This window comes from Saccopteryx bilineata, chromosome 10 (assembly GCF_036850765.1).
Source record: "Saccopteryx bilineata isolate mSacBil1 chromosome 10, mSacBil1_pri_phased_curated, whole genome shotgun sequence".
NCBI lineage: Eukaryota > Metazoa > Chordata > Mammalia > Chiroptera > Emballonuridae > Saccopteryx > Saccopteryx bilineata.
This window is the reverse complement of record NC_089499.1, coordinates 6,227,402-6,250,280: the sequence shown is the minus strand read 5'-3', so window position 1 is coordinate 6,250,280 and position 22,879 is coordinate 6,227,402. Positions and strand designations below refer to the sequence as shown.

At 52.3% G+C, this 22,879-nt stretch overlaps 1 protein-coding gene across 11 annotated transcripts in view; it reads left to right on the top strand.

The window, feature by feature from the left end:
- The window catches only part of DAG1 (dystroglycan 1), a 79,128-nt gene extending 60,301 nt beyond the window's left edge, over window positions 1–18,827 (top strand). For all 11 annotated transcript variants that reach the window (XM_066245613.1, XM_066245606.1, XM_066245611.1 and 8 more), the window contains 2 exons: window positions 124–522; window positions 14,073–18,827. In XM_066245613.1, coding sequence (XP_066101710.1) covers window positions 238–522; window positions 14,073–16,475 — 2,688 coding nt within the window. In that variant the 5' untranslated portion in view covers window positions 124–237 and the 3' untranslated portion in view covers window positions 16,476–18,827. The remainder of the gene's footprint in view (window positions 1–123; window positions 523–14,072) is intronic.
- The last annotated feature ends 4,052 nt before the right edge of the window (window positions 18,828–22,879 follow it).

The following is a 22,879-nucleotide window of genomic DNA, read 5'->3' as shown; positions in this document are numbered from 1 at the left end:
GAAACTAGATCCATCTCAGGGTAGACATTCTTGGCAGGAACACTTACGGGATAGTACTGCCTGTGCACAACTTTGAAATCATGGGAGTTGCCGAAGTCTGAGACGACTCTTTTTCTTTTTCAGGCTCTGAGTGCTCTGGGATGGAGCAGGTGTGCAGAGGTTGAGGACCCAGCTCTGGGACCACGGCACTTCCTTCCTTTCATTGTGAAATTATCGGCTTGAACAGACCCAACCTGGATGAGGATGTCTGTGGGTTTTTCACTGCTGCTCCCCCTCTGGGGGAAGACCCTTCTCCTTCTGCTCTGTGTGGCTGTGACTCGGTCCCACTGGCCAAGTGAACCTTCGGAGGCCATCAGGGACTGGGAAAACCAGCTTGAGGCGTCCATGCACTCGGTGCTCTCAGACCTCCCCGAGGCGATTCCCACAGTAGTTGGCATTCCTGATGGTACAGCTGTCGTTGGGCGCTCATTTCGAGTGACCATTCCAACAGATTTAATTGCCTCCAATGGAGAAATCGTCAAGGTGAGACTGGATTCTTGTCTTCCATTTTTATCTTAGATTTTAGTTTTTCAGTGCTATGCTCTAGTGATTCTGAGCTCAGTTCTTCTAGAACCTACTAAGTGTCCCTTAAGAGGGGACAGCCACTGAAGTTCACAAGAGGGTCCCCATACGTTTCCAGATAGCATCTTAAACCTTTATTCTCACTCCTGTTTTGAGGGTGTCACCATTAAAAAGCCTTTACATCTGTAATCTGGAAGATCTCTTGATCAACTAGTTAGGGATTTCATGGAAAAAGGCCTGCGGATAGGAAGAGTTCTGCTTTCAGTAACCATGGGATTAAACCCAAGAAATAATAGAACTTTTAAATGCTTTGAACCTATTTTTTTTTAAAAAAATAAGAGATAAATAATACAGTTTTGCTCTTAATTTGGTATTTTATATTTACTAATGTATTTGGTCACTTAGAACCAAAATTAGTACCCAAATTTCAGCTTTGCTCCATCTCCTTTTGGGGAAGCAGTCCAGAGAACAAAGGGATCTGAGACCCATGTAATAGGAAGAGGATCTTGGCCAAACAAGGGGGAATTCAGGTGAAACAGGAAGCTTCTGTGTGAAGAAGCACTAAGCCTTTGTCTGGGGTTGTGGGACCTTGTTATTTCCCATGGTCCTCAGTAGGTTTGCATGGTGGCCCTGTGGATATGTGTGGTGTACCTCTCAAACTATGAACATCTCCTAGAGCAGAGGTCAGCACACTTTTTCTTAAAGGGCCAAATAGTGTATTAGGCTTTACAGGCCATTTGATTTCTGTTACAACTTGTCAACTCTGCCATTGTGCCAATGTAGTATAGACAATCTGTAATTGAATGGGTATAGCTATATTCTAATAGAACTTTACTTATGGACATAGAAACTGAAATTTAAACTTCATATAATTTTCACATGTCAAGAAACATTCTTGTTTTGATTTTTTTCTTTTTATTGACTTTATTAAGGTGACACTGGGTAACAAAATTATATAGGTTTTGGGTGCACAGTTACACAACACATCATCTGTACACTGTATTGTGTGTGCAGCACCCCAAATTTGTTTCTATTTTTTTTCTCAATCACTTGAAAATATAAAAACCATTTTTAGTTATGGGCTATACAAAAACAGGTGGCCGGCCATAGTTCGCTGACCCCTGACCTACAGCATTCTTTCCTTAGAGGTGTGGCTTGAAGATGAACTAAAAATATTTTAAGACCAATGCTTTATGTATGGTGGTTTTTGTTTTGTTTTGTTTTGTTTTGTTTTTATCTGTATTGCATTTATTTATTTATGTTACAGAGACAGAGAGTCAGAGAGAGGCATAGATAGGGACAAAGAGAAATGAGAAGCATCAATTATCAGTTTTTTGCTGCGACACTTTAGTTGTTCATTGATTGCTCTTTCATGTGTGCCTTGACTGTGGGCCTTCAGCAGACCGAGTGACCCCTTGCTCAAGCCAGCGACCTTGGGTCCAAGCTGGTGAGCTTTGCTCAAACCAGATGAGCCCACGCTCAAGCTGGCAACCTTGGGGTCTCGAACCTGGGTCCTTTGCATCCCAGTCCAACGCTCTATCTACTGCGCCACCACCTGGTCAGGCTTTATTGCAGTTAGACTTATACATGCACACCGTGTTCTGGCTACGTATTTGTGTGTTTAAGTCACCAAAATTTAGTGGTTTCAGACGTCGGATTTGCTTTGCTTAGTTTTTGTGGCCAGGAATTTAGAGATTCAGAGCCCATCTGGGAACCTTGTCTCTGCTTCACATGGCACTAGGTAGAGTGGCTCATCTGGGACTGCAGGGAACACTTCCACGGTGACTCATTCATGGCTGGCAAGTTGGTGCTGCCTGTTTTGGTTTTCTTTCTTTTTTTTTTAGAGAGAGAAAGGGACAGACAGGAAGGAGAGAGATGAGAGGCATCAATTCTTCATTGCGGCACCTTAGTTTATTGATTACTTTCTCATATGTGCCTTGACTGGGGGGCTTTAAGCCAGTGACTTTTGGGCTTAAGCCAGTGACCATGGGGTCATATCTATGATCCCACACTCAAGCTGATGACCCTGTGTTCAAGCTGGATGAGCCTGTGCTTAAACGGCAACCTTGGGTTTTGAACCTGAGTCCTCAGCGTCCCAGGCCAACACTCTATCTAGTATGCCACCGCCTGGTCAGGCAGTGCTGCCTGTTGACGGAGCATAGTTGGGATTGTTGGTCAGAGTTCGTGGTTTCTTTCCATGTAGATTTTTCCATGGGCTGCTTGGATTTCCTCATAGCACAATAGTTGGGTTCCATAATTAGGTAGTCCAAAAACCAGGAAGTAGAAGGTGCCAATCTCTTAAGGCCAGGGCTTGGAGACTTGAACAGCAACACTTCATTGTACATCATTAGTCAAAGCACACACAGGCTGTGGTCAGTCCTTACCAACTTGCCCTTCTCTGACCCACACCCTAGGCATCTAGATTAGAAATGGCCATAGTTTCTATTCCACTCTTCCCGTTGAGAGGTGGGATTATGCCCCTTTTCCTTGAATCTAAGCAGACTCACTCCTCATCCACACCCCCGTTGTGCTCTCTGTTCAGCAGACCGAATAACCCCTTGCTTGAGCCAGCGACCTTGGGCTCAGGCTGGTGAGCTTTTTTGCTCAAACCAGATGAGCCCACGCTCTCAAGCTGGTGACCTTGGGGTCTCGAATCTGGGTCCTCCGCATCCCAGTCCGACGCTCTATCCACTGCGCCACCGCCTGGTCAGGCAAGCGCTGGGTTTTAAACCTGGGACTGAAGCGTGCCAGGTCGACACTGGTCCACTGCACCACCACAGGCCAAGCAGGGAATGTAACTCCTTTAATGGCTTCTTGATATTCTTGTGTATGTGCAGAACATTTCAGATCTTGGTCCCAAGGAGCCTTGTGGGGGTGACCTCCAAACTGTATCCATTACTCTTACCATCACCCAAGCCACCATTCACTCATCTCTTCCCAGGCCTCCCACCTCTATTCTTTTTTATTATTATTATTAATTTTAATGGGGTGACATTGATAAATCAGGGTACATATGTTCAGAGAAAACCTCTCCAGGTTACTTTGACATTTGATTATACTGCATTCCCATCACCCAAAGTCCAATTGTCTTTCGTCACCTTCTAACTGGTTTTCTTTGTGCCCCTCCCACCTCTATTCTTGACCCCTCTATCTGTTCTCCACACTGAAGCAAGACGTCTTTATGTCTGTAAAGCTTAAATCTGTTTAACCACATCCCACCCCCATTACCACACTGCACTTAGGATCAGGCCCCTTTCCCTTTGCCTAACATGTCCCAGCCACTCACCTCTTTCTGCCGCACAAACATGCCAGCCTCAGGGCCACTGCAGGCCTCTGCCTTTCTTCTCAGCATAGGTATGTATGCTCAGGTTCGGTTTGAACTTCACCCGGACCTTTGAGCCCTTTCCCTCCACTCTCATAAAAGCAGCTTTTCCACAAAGCCCTGTGTTATGTTCTTAGAAAGTTTATGTACTTGAAATTTTTATTTTTTGCTAGTCTGAATGTGTGATTCCCATCATCACATAGTAGACCCCCTAATGTTTATGGGCTTTCAGAGGGAATGAGGACCCCTTCAGTGCCTGCAAACTTGCTTTGGATTGCTGAGGCCATTCTGGCTGTGTGTAGGGAGAAAGGCCAACCTGTGTGGAGGGGTTTCAGGTGAGGGCTGGTCTCCGGTCAGTTTGGACATGGCTGCGTTGCCTAACGAGGACTCATGGGCAGAGCCTCTGCCTGAGATCTGCTGAGATTAGATGGTGTGAATGTCATACTTGCTGTCTGGTCAGGTGGCTGCGTGGGGTTGGTGATAAAATAATTGAGTGTTTGCAACTGACCAAAACTCTATTGAAAGAGTAGAAAAGTAAGTCTTATGCTCAGTGAGCTGCACTGGTCGCCTGCTGAGCCTTGTTTGACCTATGCGGGCTGTTGGTTATGCTGACTTTTTCAAGAGGTTCTGGCAACTCTGGGAATCACAGTGGCAGAGAGAGTGCTGCTTGGCATCAGCCGGGTGTGCCCATCAGGTAGCATCAGCTCCTAAGACAGGGGCTTCACTAAATTTTATTTTATACACTGGCAGCAAGGACACAGCAGGTCAGGGGAAAGGAGAGGGAACTTAGCCCTGAGGTCCTGAGCCTGTGCTCTGTCCTCCCCTCCCCGAGCTGTCCTCCTGTATCTGGACCGCCTGCGTGTAATCCCGGCCTGGCAGTGCCGGTTCCCTGCTGTTCTCCAGCTCTGTCAGGGATCAGTGGGAGATGATCGGCCCAGCTTCACTCCCAAATGTGCTCCGCTGACTTGATGATGCAGAAAGGGGCCACAGGCTGTCTCCAGGCCCTTGTGACCGCATGGCCTTCCTCAAAGACCTGGGTGGTGAAGCTCTGCTCTCCTGTGGCGGATGATCCTGCTGTGCTCTCCCTTGGAGCAGCCTGGGGGCCTGTATACAAAGCTCATCCCAGGTCTTGATGGTTCTTTGCTCTCACAGCTGCTTTTGGACCCTGGAGCACTCTCCTTCCTCATCAGGGACTCTGGAGACTGGCCCCACAGAATCCAGGTGGCCTTTGCTGAGCAGGCCGCAGGCTGCCCCACATTGGCCACAGATAAAGTGACTGACTCCTGCTTACCCTGGGACTGGTGCTTTTCCTTTGATGGCAGTGAGTATAGCTGTCCAGCTGAGGAAGGCAAACGTATGCCTGGAGATGTCCTAACCCTTCCTCTGTGGGTGGTCAGGAGAGAGAGCTTTGGATCCCATGAAGTGACCAGGCTGCCTCTCTAGGGCCCCCCAGATGTCTCATTTTTGTAGAGCTGGCACGGACGGCTTTTCATTCCTTTTTCCCCTTTAGCCTCCTTGCTTGGGGACAATGCGGACTTTCCCTCAGCCCAAGATGTCGGCAGACTGGGAGCAGCCCTTCCTGGGACTCTGCTCTCAGCTGCTGGCATTGGCCCCCAATTGTTTCCCTGAGAACAATGGCCACTCTTTTTGGCTGGGAAGGGAAGCTCATGAAAGGAGCATTTCTCTGGATACTTGAGAGCTATGTGGCAACCCCGCCTGCGTGAGATGAACTGTGGTTTCTTCCTGCCTCGAGTGGGTGTTCCCTGGCTCTGAATGGACCCCTTGTGGACCCGGCACATCGGGAAAGTCCGGTTGGCGAGGGACGGCATCCTTGGGGGTGGTTGTCAGAATGGCATTTGCCTGGACGCAGCAACTCAAATACTCACTGAAAATACAGGCCTCTATGCTTTGAAAAAAATACTGATGGGGACAGAAGGGACATGACAAATTAAAAATAGATGATGTCAGGGCTTGGGATAGACAGACTGATTCTGAGAATTTTATTAATGTCTATAATTATGCTAAGCTGTCCCTTACTTTTGGGGGGAAAAGATTAATTTTTGTTTTTATTTATTTTATTTTTTTAAATTTTTTTATTTTTCTGAAGCCGGAAATGGGGAGGCAGTCAGACAGACTCCCGCATGCACCCGACTGGGATCCACCCGGCACACCCACCAGGGGGCGATGCTCTGCCCATCTGGGGCGTCGCTCTGTTGCGACCAGAGCCACTCTAGCGCCTGAGGCAGAGGCTATGGAGCCAACCCCAGCACCTGGACCATTTTTGCTCCAATGGAGCCTCGGCTGTGGGAGGGGAGGAGAGAGACAGAGAGGAAGGAGAAGGGGAGGGGTGGAGAAGCAGATGGGCGCTTCTCCTGTGTGCCCTGGCCGGGAATCGAACCTGGGACTTCCACATGCCAGGCCGATGCTCTATCATTGAGCCAACTGGCCAGGGCTAATTTTTGTTTTTAGATGAGTTAGCATTTAGTAGGTAAAATGCTTCATAACTCAGACCATAAGGGCACTGACTGGGCTGGACAGGCTATGTTCAGAACGTGATCCTGTGGCTTTGGCCTTGATGACGGGAGCTGTGTGCTGGTCTGAGGTTTGGGTGTCTAGCAACAGGACCAGTGATTGTCTTTCCTGAGGGTGGCTCTGTTTTACTTGTCAAAGCTTCCACTGTGGTGGTTTACCCTATGTGGGGAGAAACTTGGCTCTTTGACCTCAAGCTGGAGGTTCTTCCTGTTGACCTGTGCCATCTCTGGACCCAGTCATGTGATTCATTTGCAGAAGGTGATTTTGGCTACGGAGCAGATTTGTCTCATTGTCATGGTCCATGACATAGATACAGGATCACCCTGAATGTGAGTCAGCATCATGGGGGCCTCTGATACTTGATTGGAGGCTCTGTCATCAGAGGGACCATTTCCTGCCTCCCTGAGCAGAGGAGGCCACACAGTTGGCCTTGAACCACCTCATGTCTGAGTGCCTACAGGGTATTTATTGCCTGAGGTACCCAGTCATAGATGGCTGCAGGTTGGTCCAGCTCTGCAGTTTGGCTGAAGTGCAAGGAGACTGAAGTGTCAGGAGCCAGTGACCAGGTCTCAGGGAAGGCAGGGACTTTGCCAGGACAAGCTGCTAGAGCCCCAGGCAGTGGGATGTCACAGGATAACCGTCTATGCCACTTAAAAATGGACCTCTGGTAAGACCCTCTAGTACATCTGGAGGTAGAATCAGGAAGGGTTCAGCCTGACCCCTCGGACTGTGCTGTGTAGATGTGTTAGTAGGAAGGCACCCACAAAAGGTCTATAGTGTGGAAAAAGAAGGGTTTGTAGTGTGAGGGAATTCTCAGTTCTCACCAGAGGCAGTTTTTTTATGTGAAAGTGCTCACCCATCTTTCTGGAGTCTTCTCTGGCCATTTCTAAGTCCTGTAACTCCTGCCTGGGTAAGAGACTACCTTGTGGGCTCTGCATGGTAACACTTGGGTTTTCTTGGTTTCAGAAGCCAAAGGTCATAGACTTAATCAGGCCCTGGTGAAAGTCCAGTTGTTCAGTGTTGTAGTTCGGTTGTGCCTAACTGGCTGGCTCATGTTGCGGGCGGAGACCTGCCGGTTTTGATGAGGGACTGAGTAATGGGAGCTCCTCTCTCATTTGCTCTCTCCTGATGTGGAAGGATACTGATTTGGTGGGAGAAACTGCTTGTGTTGCATGGTGTTTAGCACAGGTGCTGTATCTTTTTCAAACCAGAATTTGATGGTTTCTGTGCAAGAGAGGGTACCAGCAAGTGGTTGGAGAGAATGTCCCAGGATTGAGCAGGGAGTCAGTTACTAGCAGCCATCTGCTAGCTCCGGCTGAGGAATGACCAGAATCTTTCTATCTGGCAGTTCCCGTCAGTGGTCATGCTCATTGATTGTGGGTATCACTGGGTGGGCAGTCTTTAGAACTCCTGGGTCTGCCCAGGTTTTGTGTTTTTTTTTTGTGTGTTTTTTTTTCATTTTTCTGAAGCTGGAAACAGGGAGAGACAGTCAGACAGACTCCCGCATGCGCCCGACCGGGATCCACCCGGCACGCCCACCATGGGGCGACGCTCTGCCCACCAGGGGGCGATGCTCTGCCCATCCTGGGCGTCGCCATATTGCGACCAGAGCCACTCTAGCGCCTGGGGCAGAGGCCAAGGAGCCATCCCCAGCGCCCAGGCCATCTTTGCTCCAACGGAGCCTTGGCTGCGGGAGGGGAAGAGAGAGACAGAGAGGAAAGCACGGCGGAGGGGTGGAGAAGCAAATGGGCGCTTCTCCTGTGTGCCCTGGCTGGGAATCGAACCCGGGTCCTCCGCACGCTAGGCCGACGCTCTACCGCTGAGCCAACCGGCCAGGGCGGTTTTGTGGTTTTGATTCACAATGTTGTAGATGTACTTTAGGGATCAGGATCTCTAAAACTGTGTGTATGGCTGTTTGAGATTTTATTTCTCTCAGTGCTGGGCTTGCCTTCCATCTCAGAAGCATGTCCTTTCTGAGGGTTGTTGAAACTGGAAAGATTTCTGGCTGTTTCTGGGTGCCTTATGCTATTCTCAAGTTGAGCTTTGTCCTGCAGCCCCTGCCTCCCGTAGGTGTTCCCATGTACTCTGAACTCTGCAGGCTCCTTTCCCAGGCGGCTGCCTTATGAGGACAGCAGGCCTTGTCTCCCATCACTCCAGGGCGGCGGTGGTTGGTGATGGGGTCTGAGTGAACTGAAAACCCTGGAGAGTTCCGTGGTTGGGACCAGACTGTCCCCAGCAATACGTGCTGGTGCTGAGGAACACTCCCACTGAGTTCTGATTCCTGCCTCTCTCAATAACCCAGCCCTTAGGGTTCTTGTGGATGGTAACAGTGCAGGCAGGGCAGACACGTTTGTATGAGGAAACCGAAGACTCCAAGGTTAGTGAGAACCTGGGGTGCAGATAGGCCGGCTCCAGCCCACCTGTTTTAGACTGAAGAGGAAGTGATTGCTGGTGTCTGGGCTGTTACCTTCAGCGAGTCCTCCCCTCCCTGAACCTCCCCCCCAGGGTTTCCATTCCCTCATGGCAGACAGGTCTTAGACAACCAAGTCCCAGAGGGCCCTCAGCCTTGGCCTTATTTCCATCCAGCAGTGGCTTCCAACCACTGGTCTGCAGCTCTGGTCCACGAACGAGCTAACCACCCTGATGCTGTATGAAGATTATAGAGTCTAGAATCATTGGGTCTAGTCTTCATACAGCATCAGGGTGGTTAACTCTTTCACAGACCGGCACGAAATGGCGTACCGGCAGTTGAAAACTACTGCTCTGTAGGATCCTGGCCACCCCTTCCTGTGGCTTCCTCACTCCATTTGATGCTCTGAGCTTCTTCTGCTTTGGGGAACGAATGAGGAGACAAGGCCTCAGTGTGTGTGAGGTGCAAGGCCAGTTAGCAGGGAGGACTGGGGAGTGCAGCTGGGACATGCCCTAGACCTGTTTGTGCGGCAGGCTCGCAGTGTGTCCTGGGTCTCTGCTCAGCCCCAGGGGTGGGTGGGGCAGTCAGTACTGACGGAATTCAGCATGTGCCTGGCGATAGGATCATACAAGGATGGCCCAGTTTTCCTTTTCACAGATGAGAACACGGGGCTGAGGTTGGGTCAGGCCTCAGCCTGCCTGGAGCCTGGGACTCAGCGCAGGGCTCCTGGAGCTGGGGCTTCCCCTCGGGGGGGCTGTTGTTACAAGGATGAGTCCTGGCCTGTCATGGGGACTGTGTCTCTTAGAAAGAAGTTTTATATCCCACCTCACCCCCAGGCCCCAAGAGGAGAAGCGGCCGAGTTCTGAAAGCTGGGGAGAATGTCGGGAGTTCCCCTGGACTGAGGGACTGCTGCTCTGTCAAGGTGGAGCAGGTGTTGCAGCCCAGAGAGTTCTCTCAGCTGCGTGCCCGCAGGAGGGAGAGGCCACTAAGTGGGATCTTTCAGGGACTGTGGGTGCTGCAGCCCTTCAGCCATGCTCGGACTTCCCAATGTAGGGGCTTTCCCCAAATGGCCTTGTAAGTGCAGGGGTGCCAGCTTCTCTGTGACTTGGCCAGGTTCCTGTGGAGCTCAGAGTTGTTTTGCTTCCCGCGGCCCTCCCATTGACATGAGTCTTTGCCACACAAAGTGCCGCCTGGGCCTGATACTGCTGGTAGCAAGGTGCTCCGAGGTGCATGGGTTTTAGAATGTTCCTGTTGGTACCTTTTCCTTCCAGTCTGAGGATACCCAGGACCCTGGGAACTGTCTGCTTCAGGGCTGTCGACTCAGCTTGAATACCTGTCCTGTGGCCAGGCATGACCAGGGTCGAGGACCCCAGGAGCCCGAACCTGCAGAGGGCAAGGCAGGCAGGTATGCAGGTTGGAGAGTCTTGGCTTGTTTTCCTGACACAGCTACTCCTAAATGTCTGTCTGCAAAGCTGTAGGTAGACCATAGTGAAAGAATGTGTCTCAGTTATCAACACAAGGCTACTATTTCTGCTCTTCTGTCTCCCAGTTAGAAGTTGAGCATCATAACTCGCTTTGGTGAACCCTGGCGTTTTCTTTAATGTTTGTTACGGTATGTTCAGTGTTACTTGGCATAGTTTAAATAAGCTTATGTCTTTCAAGATTGGCTGTGTGGGAGCCTAGGCTAGAGTGGCCTGGGTTTATTTGAGGGAAGGAGGGAAGAAGGGAAAGGAAGAAGGAAGGAAGGAAGAAAGGAAGGAAGGGAGGGAGGGAGTGAGGGAGGGAGGAAGGGAGGGAAGGAAGGAAGGAAGGAGGGATGGATGGAGGGAAGAAGGGAAGGAGAGAAGGAGAGAAGGAGAGAGCAGAGCCCTGCTCGTAAGCTTGAGGGGTTGGAGCCCATCTCTGTTTTAAAGTGCCGTGTGTAGTGGGGGTAGACTTGGAAAAGCACTGCAACTGCTTACTTATCTGTGCTGACGGGCCACGCAGAGCTTGGCACAGGCCTAGCTGCCTGACCACTCAAGAATGTCCCATGGGCTCGGCCAGCTAACTGGCACCCACCTCTGGGACTTCCCCTGGTCTCTGCAGGCCCTGTTTATTCTCTTTTTTTGTTGTTGTTGTTTTGTTTTGTTTTGTTTCATTTTTCTGAAGCTGGAAACAGGGAGAGACAGTCAGACAGACTCCCGCATGCGCCCGACCGGGATCCACCCGGCACGCCCACCAGGGGGCGATGCTCTGCCCATCCTGGGTGTCGCCATGTTGCGACCAGAGCCACTCTAGCGCCTTGGCTGCGGGAGGGGAAGAGAGAGACAGAGAGGAAAGCGCGGCGGAGGGGTGGAGAAGCAAATGGGCGCTTCTCCTGTGTGCCCTGGCCGGGAATCAAACCCGGGTCCTCCGCACGCTAGGCCGACGCTCTACCGCTGAGCCAACCGGCCAGGGCCCCTGTTTATTCTCTATAGGTGGCTTCTCTTTGGCTGACTTCACTCAGCGCTCCCTCTAGGCCCTCCCCTTTTTTCCCTCATTGCCCTGCCTCTGCCAGGTGTGCTCTCATCTCAGTGGTAGCAGTGGGAGGGAGTGAGGTTAGGAAACATCCTTGGGTGGTTAGAGACCTGGGACACACACCCTGGCTCACTTAACTGTCCACCTCTCAGTACCTCAGTTCCTGCCCCACCCCTGTAAAACATCTCCTAGCCCCTGGCTTCTTCATTCAGGCCTTACATCTTTGCAAAAGAAGAGCATTCAAACTTTGCTTTATATGTTTATAGGTAGATGAGGCCATTTGCATATTTAACATACTTGAACTGAAAAAAATTTTTTTTTCTTAGTGAGAAAGAGAGAGACAGAAAGAGCATGACAGATGGGGATGGACAGACAGCAAGGGAAAGAGATGAGAAGAGTCAGTTCTTTGTTGTGGCACCTCAGTTGTTCATTGATTACTTTCTCATATGTGCCTTGACCAGGGGGCTCCAACTGAGCCAGTGACCCCTTGCTCAAGCCAGTGAGTGACCCTTGGGCTTAAGCCAGCAAACATGGGGTCATGTCTATGATCCCACACTCAAGCCAGATGAGCCCATGCTCAAGCTGGTGAGCCCACACTCAAGCTGGTGACCTTGGGGTTTTGAACCTGGGTCCTCAGCGTTCCAGGCTAAGGCCCTATCCACTGCACCACCGCCTGGTTAGGTGAACTGAAAAAATTTAAAGCATAGGTTTTTCCAGTCAAAACAGTTGAAATAAGTATTTTTTAAATAGCCAACAAAAATGATTGTAAAGGCAAAATATATTTAGTGTTTTTTATGGACTTGAAAACACTGATTTCTTCAAGTATTTTATCATTTCTGATGCTGGCTATGTTTGCAGTAGATGGTGAGTTTATGGAGGACAGAAGTTCTTAGTGGTACATTAATTAGACGATGGCGCACCTACTGTGGATGGAATGTGGTGTCACAAAAGAAATGCTCTTCACAGACCCTCAGAGAGCAATTGGTAAGGACAGCCTCAATAATATTAACTCCTGCAATGTCAGATGTCTTCTCATGGCTCTGGCTGGAGGCAGGAAACCTGTTCATAGGAGGGTAAATACTGGTCTGACAAGGCTGATGGGATTGCACACTGCCGTGTACCTCCTTCTTGGCTGGGAAGATCAGGTACAAGCTGTGGTCTCCTCCCCGATCACTCAGGCACCTGGCTCTTGGCAGGAAGAAGCCCAAGGAAGCAGAGCCCCTAAGGAGCCCAGCAGGCATGGCTCTGGCCTTCTTGCCCCAAGGAGGGAAGCATTTTAGTGTCCTTCTGCTGACAAGCACGGCCATGAAGGGCAGTCCCTGGACTTGGCAGTAAGATATGCTGTCTGTTTGCCAGTGTGTCTCTGGACTTGATGGAACAGGACAGTGGAGCGGAGAGTGCCCTTAGGCGGACCAGAGAGTGGGTGCCAACTGTTTTGCATTGGGGGCAGGCGTTAGGGTTAGGATGAGAGGATTTGTAGATGGGGCTTGGTCCAGAGGCATGTCTGGTTTCCCTTGTCAGCTGACAGTGGAAGTTTTTTGTTTTCTTTTCATTTACTTACTGACTTGAGAGAGAGAGAGGCTAATTTGTTGTTCCACTTAGTTGCTCATTCATTGGTTGCTTCTTGTATGTGCCCTACCTGGGAATTGAACCTAAAACCTTGGCATATCAAGACAATGCTCTGATCATTTCAGCTAACCTGCCAGGGCTGATGGTGGAATTTTTATGGCTTTGTGCCCTGCCTGGGAATTGAACCTGCAACCTTGGCATATCAGGATAGTGCTCTGATCATTTCAGCTAACCTGCCAGGGCTGATGGTAGAATTTTTATGGCGGCATTTGCTTGGGTGCTTGGTGTCTCACCAGTCTTGTTTCTGTGGAGTAAATCTGGGAGGTGCTGTTCGGGGACATAGGGGCTGAGCTCTCAGGCCTGCTTCTGTTCTGGGGCTCTCCAAGGGCACAGATGAGCTCTGTGTATTTCCCAAACTTAGTTGACTGTAGAACTCTCTTTTAGATACACTGAAGCTCCTTGGAATGCCTTTGGTAAACATTCTTCTACAATAGTTGTTTCCAGTGCCCCACCTTGGGCATCACAGTTTTTACGGAGGTTTGAAGAGCAGGGTTAATGAAAACATTAGACAATTAACTATATTTGCAACCCAAATATGCATCACTATACTTGAATGTAACTTGATGATTGTAAAGTGAGTCATTTGAGAGCATTGAGTTGATCCTTGCACCCAGACCTATGAGCATTTCCAGTTTGGCCAGAAATGGCAGTCGAGGCCAGGCATATGACTTGAGCAAAGTTGTGATGTCAGTGGAGGGCAAAGAATTCTGAGGGGAGATTGGAAAGGAATGCTGAGGGGTGAGACGTTCAGACTTGATTCTGTAGGCAGAGTGGGTAAGGAGGTGGCTGGGCATGTCACTGGTATAAAAACCCACAATATTCTTGAGCCCCATGGCATCAGTTCTCTGGAATGAGACATGTTTGGGTGCCAGCCCTCCTGTCTCTCCACCATGTGGACCTGGGTGAATCGTTTGCCTTTCAAGCTAGCCTATCTGGCAGCCCCCATCTTCTGTGACAACTCAGTGAGCCCCAGGACAGAGGAGTTGGTTCCCCCAATAGGAATTCTGAATTATACCTCAGGCCTATCACATAGTTCCAGCTAGGCCAGTGGCTAACTGTTGTGATCAATTTCAGGTTATCCAGTGACAGTAGCACTTAACCTCATGCTGGTATCTCTTCCAGGTATCAGCTGCAGGGAAGGAGGCCTTGCCTTCCTGGCTGCACTGGGACCCACAGAGCCACATCCTGGAGGGCCTCCCCCTTGACACCGATAAGGGTGTGCATTACATCGCAGTGAGCGCCGCATGGCGAGGGGCCAATGGGAGCCACGTGCCCCAAACCTCCAGCGTGTTCTCTATCGAGGTCTACCCTGAAGAGCACAGTGAGCTGCAGTCTGTGCGGGCAGCGTCACCAGACCCTGGTGAGGTGGCATCGTCTGCTTGTGCTGCTGACGAGCCTGTGACTGTCCTGACGGTGATTCTGGATGCTGACCTCACCAAGATGACCCCAAAGCAGAGGCTTGACCTCCTGCACAGGATGCGAAGCTTCTCCGAAGTGGAGCTGCATAGCATGAAGTTGGTGCCTGTGGTGAATAACAGGCTGTTTGATATGTCAGCCTTCATGGCTGGCCCAGGAAATGCAAAAAAGGTGGTAGAGAACGGGGCCCTGCTCTCCTGGAAGCTGGGCTGCTCCCTGACCCAGAACAGCGTGCCAGACATTCACAGCGTGGAGGCTCCTGCAAGGGAGGGTGCTATGTCCGCCCAGCTCGGCTACCCTGTGGTGGGCTGGCATATCGCCAATAAGAAGCCTCCTCTCCCCAAACGCATCCGGCGGCAGATTCATGCCACGCCCACACCCGTCACTGCCATTGGGCCCCCAACCACGGCCATCCAAGAGCCGCCATCCAGGATTGTACCCACCCCCACATCTCCAGCCATTGCTCCGCCAACAGAGACCATGGTTCCTCCAGTCAGGGACCCTGTTCCTGGGAAGCCCACAGTCACCATTCGGACTCGAGGTGCCATTATTCAGACTCCAACGCTTGGTCCCATCCAGCCTACTCGAGTGTCAGAAGCTGGCACCACAGTTCCTGGCCAGATCCGCCCAACAATGACCATTCCTGGCTACGTGGAACCCACGGCAGTTGCTACCCCTCCCACTACCACCACCAAGAAGCCACGAGTATCCACACCAAAACCAGCCACACCTTCTACTGACTCCTCAACCAGCACAACTCGAAGGCCGACGAAGAAGCCACGTACACCCCGACCGGTGCCCCGGGCCACCACCAAAGCTCCCATCACCAGGCTGGAAACGGCTTCCCCGTCTACACGCATTCGCACCACCACCAGCGGGGTGCCCCGTGGAGGAGAGCCCAACCAGCGGCCAGAGCTCAAGAACCACATCGACAAGGTTGATGCGTGGGTGGGCACCTATTTCGAGGTGAAGATCCCCTCAGACACCTTCTATGACAAGGAGGACACCACCACCGATAAACTGAAGCTGACCCTCAAGCTCCGGGAGCAGCAGCTGGTAGGTGAGAAGTCTTGGGTCCAGTTCAACAGCAACAGCCAGCTCATGTACGGCCTGCCCAACAGCAGCCACGTGGGCAAGCACGAGTACTTCATGCATGCCACCGACAAGGGGGGCCTGTCTGCTGTGGATGCCTTTGAGATCCACGTCCACAGACGCCCGCAAGGGGACAAGGCTCCTGCGCGGTTCAAGGCCAAGTTTGTGGGTGAGCCGGCCCCAGTGGTGAATGACATCCACAAGAAGATTGCCCTGGTGAAGAAGCTGGCCTTCGCCTTTGGGGACCGCAACTGCAGCACCATCACTTTGCAGAACATCACCCAGGGCTCCATTGTGGTGGAGTGGACCAACAACACGCTGCCCCTGGAGCCCTGCCCCAAGGAGCAGATCACAGGGCTGAGCCGCAGGATTGCTGAAGATGATGGGAAGCCTCGGGCCGCCTTCTCCAATGCCTTGGAGCCTGACTTCCAGGCCTTGAGCATTGCTGTGACAGGCTCTGGCAGCTGCCGGCATCTTCAGTTTATCCCTGTGGCACCACCCAGGAGGCTGCCCTCAGTGGCACCGGCCACAGATGTGCCAGACAGGGACCCTGAGAAGAGCAGTGAGGATGATGTCTACCTGCACACGGTCATTCCGGCCGTGGTGGTAGCAGCCATCCTGCTCATTGCTGGCATCATTGCCATGATCTGCTATCGCAAGAAGCGGAAGGGCAAGCTCACCCTCGAGGACCAGGCCACCTTCATCAAGAAGGGGGTGCCTATCATCTTTGCAGACGAGCTGGATGACTCCAAGCCCCCGCCCTCCTCCAGCATGCCACTTATCCTTCAGGAGGAGAAAGCTCCCCTCCCCCCTCCCGAGTACCCCAACCAGGGTGTGCCGGAGACCACTCCTCTGAACCAGGACACTGTGGGAGAGTACACGCCCCTGCGGGATGAGGATCCCAATGCGCCTCCTTACCAGCCGCCCCCTCCCTTCACCGCCCCCATGGAGGGCAAGGGCTCCCGTCCCAAGAACATGACCCCATACCGGTCACCCCCTCCCTACGTCCCCCCTTAACCCACAAGCGCCTAGCAGGAGGCAGGGGTAGGGCAGGGCCCTGGAGACACCACGGTGTTGTCTGTGGAGACCGGTGGCCTGCAGACCATCGCCACTGGGAGCCGACACCTGACCTAGCACACAGTGACACACACGCGGGGCCTGGACAAGCCCTTCCTCTCTGGTCCTCCTAAACCCCAAAGCAGCTGGAGAGACTTTGGGGACATTTTTACTTTATTTTTGCCTAACAGCTTTTTGTTTGTTCATAGAAAATTCTTCGCTGCGTTTCTGATGGCTGGCTCTGAAAGCACTGTTTGGAGTAGAGGTAGATGGAGGGAGCGAGGAGCCGTGAATGAACTCGCAGGCAGTGCTGGGTGGCCTCCCGGCTCTCTGCGTTTTGCCTTTAACACTAATTGTACTGTTTTTTTCTATTCACGTGTGTCTAGCTGCAGGATGTAACATGGAAAACAGTAGCTAAAGATTAAATTCAAAGGACTTTCTTAAGGTTAAGTTTTTACATTTAATCTGCTGTTTACCTAAACTTGTATGTATAATTTTTGGGTGGGTATGGGAAATTGCTTTGCTAAAAATAAGCTCCCAGGGTGTTTCAAACTTAAGAGAAGACCAAGGGACAGTATTTTTTATCAAAGGAATCCTATTTTTTCACACTCTGTACACTTGGTTGCTCTGATACCCCAGAGCCTGACGGGGGGCCTCCCGACCCTGGCCAAGGGGCCAGGGCCCTGGTGCTGGGCTTGCTCTCCACTGCAGCCGGGGGCTGGAAGCTGGAGAGGCCTCTAGGGCTGCGAACATCCACACCCCACCCCATGCACGCTAGCGGCTTACCACCAAGGGGTCTTCATTTCCATGGAAAGGGGACTCCAAGAGGCAGTGGGCCATGGCCCCAAACCTAGGTGCTCCAGGGTGGGCCAGCTGCTCATGGGGGGACCTGGGAGGTCGAGGGACTCGACCACACCAACCTAGTTTCTTTCACCCTTCTGTGTTTTTACCCATCCTAAAAGGAATATTATGGTTTTTGAAACACTCAGTGGGGGACATTTTGGTGAAGATGCAATATTTTTATGTCATGTGATGTTCTTTCCTCACTTGACCTTGGCCACATTGTCCCAACAGTCCACAGCCCCCACCCGGCCCCACCCCACCCCTCTTCTCTGGCGCTACAGTCCCAGACCCGGGCCGAACGGCTGGGAGGGTCTGGTGGCTGGGGAGGACTGCCAGCAATAGTTCATAGTGAAAATCTGTGGGCTCTCAAAGCTAATTTTTTACTAAAGTTTTTATACAGCCTCGAATTGTTTTATTAAAAAAAGATAAAAAATGGTGATGCTTACAGCAGTTTATACAAGCTTTTAGTGTTGATTCCATGAAACTGACGGCTTTGCTCATTTTGATTTATTTTTCCCCCCTTCTTTCCCTAATGGTTTAAATTCTGGAATTACACTGGGGCTTCTTTTGCCTTTTTTAGTAGAATGTCCGTCCATCCATCTGCATCTCTGTCCCATGACTCAGGGGTGCCCCCTCTGCTTGGAGTCTCCTCCTTTGGAAGAAACCGTTTTGAGCATGACTTTTCTTGATGTCTGAAAGTTATTTGGTACCTTTTAGGGAGGAATGCCTTTTGCAATAATGTGATCGAGAGTAGGTGGGTGGACCCAGGCTCCCTTTGCACACTGAGCAGCCATTTCTAAGCCATATAGACCTTTCTGCAGAGGAATTGAGTGTGCTGCCTCAGGAGGGGAGGGCCAGTGAGAGGGAGGGGGCTCCACCCCGCCCTCCAGAGGGCCTTGCCCTTGTGCCTTCTCCCACAGGGCTGGGCAGCGCCCCTGTGCGGGGAAGCCTGTACAGGAAGGCCCAGCGAACCTCTGGTGACTGGGCCTTGTGCCTCCAAGCCCTGATCCAAGCCAGAGTTTTCCTAGTGCCCCAGAGTCAGGAGCACAAATGGGGTCCGACCTGGTGAGATTATTTCTGATGACCTCATCAAAAAGTAAACTATTCCTAGTGTTCCAGGTGAGGGCTCTGAGAGGCCTTCCAAACAGCTCAGTTGCCCCTAGCAACCCCACCATGGGGCACTGCCATGCAGAGATGTGGCTGGCCCAGAACGGCCTGTTGCCATAGCAACTGGAGGCGCTGGGGCAGTGAACAGAATAACAACAGCAACAATGCCCTTGCAGGCAGCCTCCTCCCTGAGTGCGGGCTGGCGATGACCGTTGTTGGACTTTGTGAGACAGCCAATCTCACAGTCAAGTGTTCACCAACCACTGACGTGTTTTTATTTCCTTCTATATGATTTTAAGATGTGTTTTCTGCATTCTGTATAGAAACATATCAAACTAAATAAAAGCAGTGTCTTTATTACAATGCCATTGCCTCCAAGCATTTGTTTCCCTGGCCTCTACATTCTGGGACATGAGGGGATAAGACAGGACCCAGGCAGGCCCAGCTGGAGGTGGCCTTTGTGTAGCTTACCTTGCGGCCTCCACAGCCGTCATTGTTTTGTGCCCTGGGAGAGGGTGGGTGTGTACTCCACAAGTTCTGCCAACACGTGAGCCCTCCTTAAGCACCTCCGCCCAAGCCAGCTGAGACAAGTCTCAGTTTCCTCAGTGGGGCGGGGAGGTGGGCAGCAGAAAACCCCAAAGAAACTGGATGGGAGGAGGGAAGGGTGGTAGGACAGGTCCTGCCATAGGTTCCCTGCCCCAGAGGGTCAGCCCATGCAGGTCTAGCACAGCAGTCCCTCAGCCTGGGCCCCTGTGAAGATGGGGACTTAGGGACTCCTCTGGCTGTAGCTCCACCCCAGCTCCTGTCTCCACTGCCTCATGGGCTTGGAGCTGGCCAGTCTCTCGGGCAGTCTAATGGCAGGTGTGGCCTTGGCCTTGGAGTGAAGAGAAAGGAAAAACCGTGTCTGACCAAGCTGTTCTGCCCTGATTGGGCTTACTGATTCCAGGGACCTACCCCTGAGTGCCCTGCCTGAGATGGATGCGCCAGCTGGGCAGGCTTGACATGACTTTATGCCCAGGAGGGAGCTGGGTAATCCTGGGACACTGCCCAGGGTGTGGGAGGCAGGGGATGCAGCAGCTGTGTCTTCTGAGGCAAGATCAGTGCCCATTGGCCACAAAACTAGTATCATCTGGGCTCAGCCCCACCCCTACAGGGTCCTCATCATCATCACCTACAACTCCAGTCTGTTTCTCTACTCACGACCTTCAAAACCCAGATATGGTCCCATATTGCAGCTAGAGATGAGTCCCAGAGTGGGGAATTGTTGAGGGTCAAACAGCTACTGGAACATCATGCTAAGTGCCAGGAAAGGCTGTCCCCAGTACATGTTCAGGGACACATATGTTCCCCTCTATGCCTAACAGCAGGGGCCCAGGAAATGAGGCTGCTTTTGCTCTATTGATTTCAGGAAGTTCTGCTTAATGTCTAAACTAAAGCCACTGGATTGAGTGGACTCAAGGTCCTGAAGGGATATCCGATTTCAGCAGAGAACAGAAGTTCAGCAAAGCAGGAAGAAAAGCCACAAGTGCCTGACCAGGCGGTGGCGCAGCGGATAGAGCATCGGACTGGGATGCGGAAGGACCCAGGTTTGAGACCTCGAGGTCGCCAGCTTGAGCACGCGCTCATGTGGCTTAAGCAAAAAGCTCACCAGGTTGGACCCAAGGTTGCTGGCTTGAGCAAGGGGTTACTTGGTCTGCTGAAGGCCCACGGTCAAGGCACATATGGGAAAGCAATCAATGAACAACTAAGGTGTCACAATGAAAAACTGATGATTGATGCTTCTCAACTCTCTCCGTTCCTGTCTGTCCCTATCTATCCCTCTCTCTGACTCTAAAAAAAAAAAAAAAAAAAAAAGCCACAAGGGTCTCTTGCCTCTGCCATCTCTTCTGGGAATATCTGACGTTTGGCTTGACAGCCCCCAGCCCCCTAGCACTCCTGCCAGGTCTCTGTGACCTCTCCTTGGTGGGTGTGGGGAATGTCTATTCAGGTCTTTTGAGCCGGAGAAAGGGTGACGGAAGGGTCAGAAAGAGACACAGGCCCTGGCCGGTTGGCTCAGCGGTAGAGCGTCGGCCTGGAGTGCAGGAGTCCTGGGTTCGATTCCCGGCCAGGGCACACAGGAGAAGCGCCCATCTGCTTCTCCACCCCTCCCCCTCTCCTTCCTCTCTGTCTCTCTCTTCCCCTCCCGCAGCCGAGGCTCCATTGGAGCAAAGATGGCCCGGGCGCTGGGGATGACTCTGTGGCCTCTGCCTCAGGCGCTGGAATGGCTCTGGATGCAACAGAGCGACGCCCCAGAGGGGCAGAGCATCGCCCCCTGGTGGGCATGCCGGGTGGATCCCGGTCGCATGCGGGAGTCTGTCTGACTGCCTCCCCGTTTCCAGCTTGGGAAAAATGGGAGAAGAAAAAAAAAAAGGGACACAGTGGGAGAGGAGAGGGGGGCTGTCACTCATAGAAATTTGCTTCCTGTGTCCCTCTCACCCAGGGCTAGTTCCTGGGATCCCTCTGATCTGGCTTCCACATCTGTGAGGTGGGAACAGCATCGGTCTCTAAGGGATTCTGAGACACCCAGGTCATGGGGGGAGAGTGGAATTTGGATAACAAGTTACTCACGTCTGCCTGTAAAAGGGCAGAGACTCCAAGTGAGGCTGAAAGAATTTACATTCTCTCCTGAGCTAGAGCTGTTGGCTGGGGACTATAGGGGTGTCTGGAGCCCCTGACCAGTCTCTCCACTGAGGGATGCTGGGTAACATTTCCTTTATGGGGTCTTGAGAAGACCCAGAGGGGAAGATAGGGCAAGATATTCAAAGTATGGGTTCTCATCTGCTGGGGCTTGGGTGCTCCTGCAGGTGGGGCCCGGCCACTGGGGCTCTCTCAGTAGCAACACTGCTCTCAGCTTTGGTGGAGGTGGCCCTGGTCTCTTAGCTCTAATGAAGCGAAGTTGGCTTGTTTGTGTCCCTGTGGCAGACTCCCTGTGGCAGTCTCCCTGTGGCCAAGTACAGTGTGCCCTTGGGTTGGTTCGCGCCAGTGATCCAGACCCCTCTCCGCCCAGGTAAGCCAGTTCTGGGACCTAGGGGAGGGGAGTTCCCACAGGCTCCCAGGAGGTGGCGCCAGAGGCCAGAATAAACTTGCCAGCGATGGAGGGGTGGGGGCGCCTGACAAGCTGGGCTGTGGGCGGGGCCAGAGAGCCAGCGTCTGGAAACCCACTGGTATAACTGGGCCTGTCTTCTCTTGCTCAGTCACTGCTGCCCCAGTGGGACATGGCAGTGGGGCGAGTATAGCTGGGGCTCCGAGGCTTGTCCTTCTCCGGGACGTTGTCCATCGGAAAGGGAAGCCAGCAGAGAATAGGAGTGGCGATTCTGAGGCCCGGGTTTGGGAGGGCTTCTGCTCCTTGGGCCCCTCCAGCAAACCTCAAGACTGGATGTGTGTAGGAGAAACTACTAAGGACCTTACTCTGTGCACTCTGTCGCCTTAGAGTTTCCATGTCACCAGGCCTCGTGCGGATGGCGGCCAGTGCCAGGCCTGCAACCCAGTGCTCAGCGCTTGATGAGTGCTCCCCAAACCTCCTCTTCCTCCATCCTGAGAGCTCCTGAGGGCATAGCCGAAACTCCTGTGGGATCTGCGGGATCCTGTATGGAATCCAGGCATGGGATCTGCAGGATCCTGTATGGAATCCAGGCATCTCCAGTTGCGTGATTGGGGTTCCCCTTAGTCTGTACCCCTAGAAGAAGACACTTGGCACTTGAAACAGACAGAGATGAGGGCGCAGATGGTCGCTTTCTCTGGGACAGACCTGTAGTAGAGACACCGTGGAAACCAAGGGAACACCTTGCCCAAAGCTGTCACCACAGCCACAGCCTTAGGCACACACTAGGACATCAGAGAACATCCAGTTGGCAGCTGGCTAGGGCTCCCAGGGCCAGGTCTGAGGGTAGGGTTGCCTTTTGTTCTCATGATGTCAGCAGCCTCAGGCTGTAGAGGGCAAAGCCCAACCTTAGAACTTGCCAACACATCGGGGAGCTCAGGTCAGGCCAGCCCCTTTCCTAGGGAATCACTCCCCTCTTCTCTCCCCATTCTCTCAGTATCTATGTTGCAAAAGGTCTTGGAAGAGAAAGTTAAAGAAAGGGGCTGGGAGGCCCTGGCCGGTTGGCTCAGTGGTAGAGCGTCGGCCTAGTGTGCGGAGGACCCGGGTTCGATTCCTGGCCAGGGCACACAGAAGAAGCGCCCATTTGCTTCTCCACCCCTCCGCTGCACTTTCCTCTCTGTCTCTCTCTTCCCCTCCCGCAGCCAAGGCTCCACTGGAGCAAAGATGGCCCGGGCGCTGGGGATGGCTCTGTGGCCTCTGCCCCAGGCGCTAGAGTGGCTCTGGTCGCAACATGGCGACGCCCAGGATGGGCAGAGCATCACCCCCTGGTGGGCAG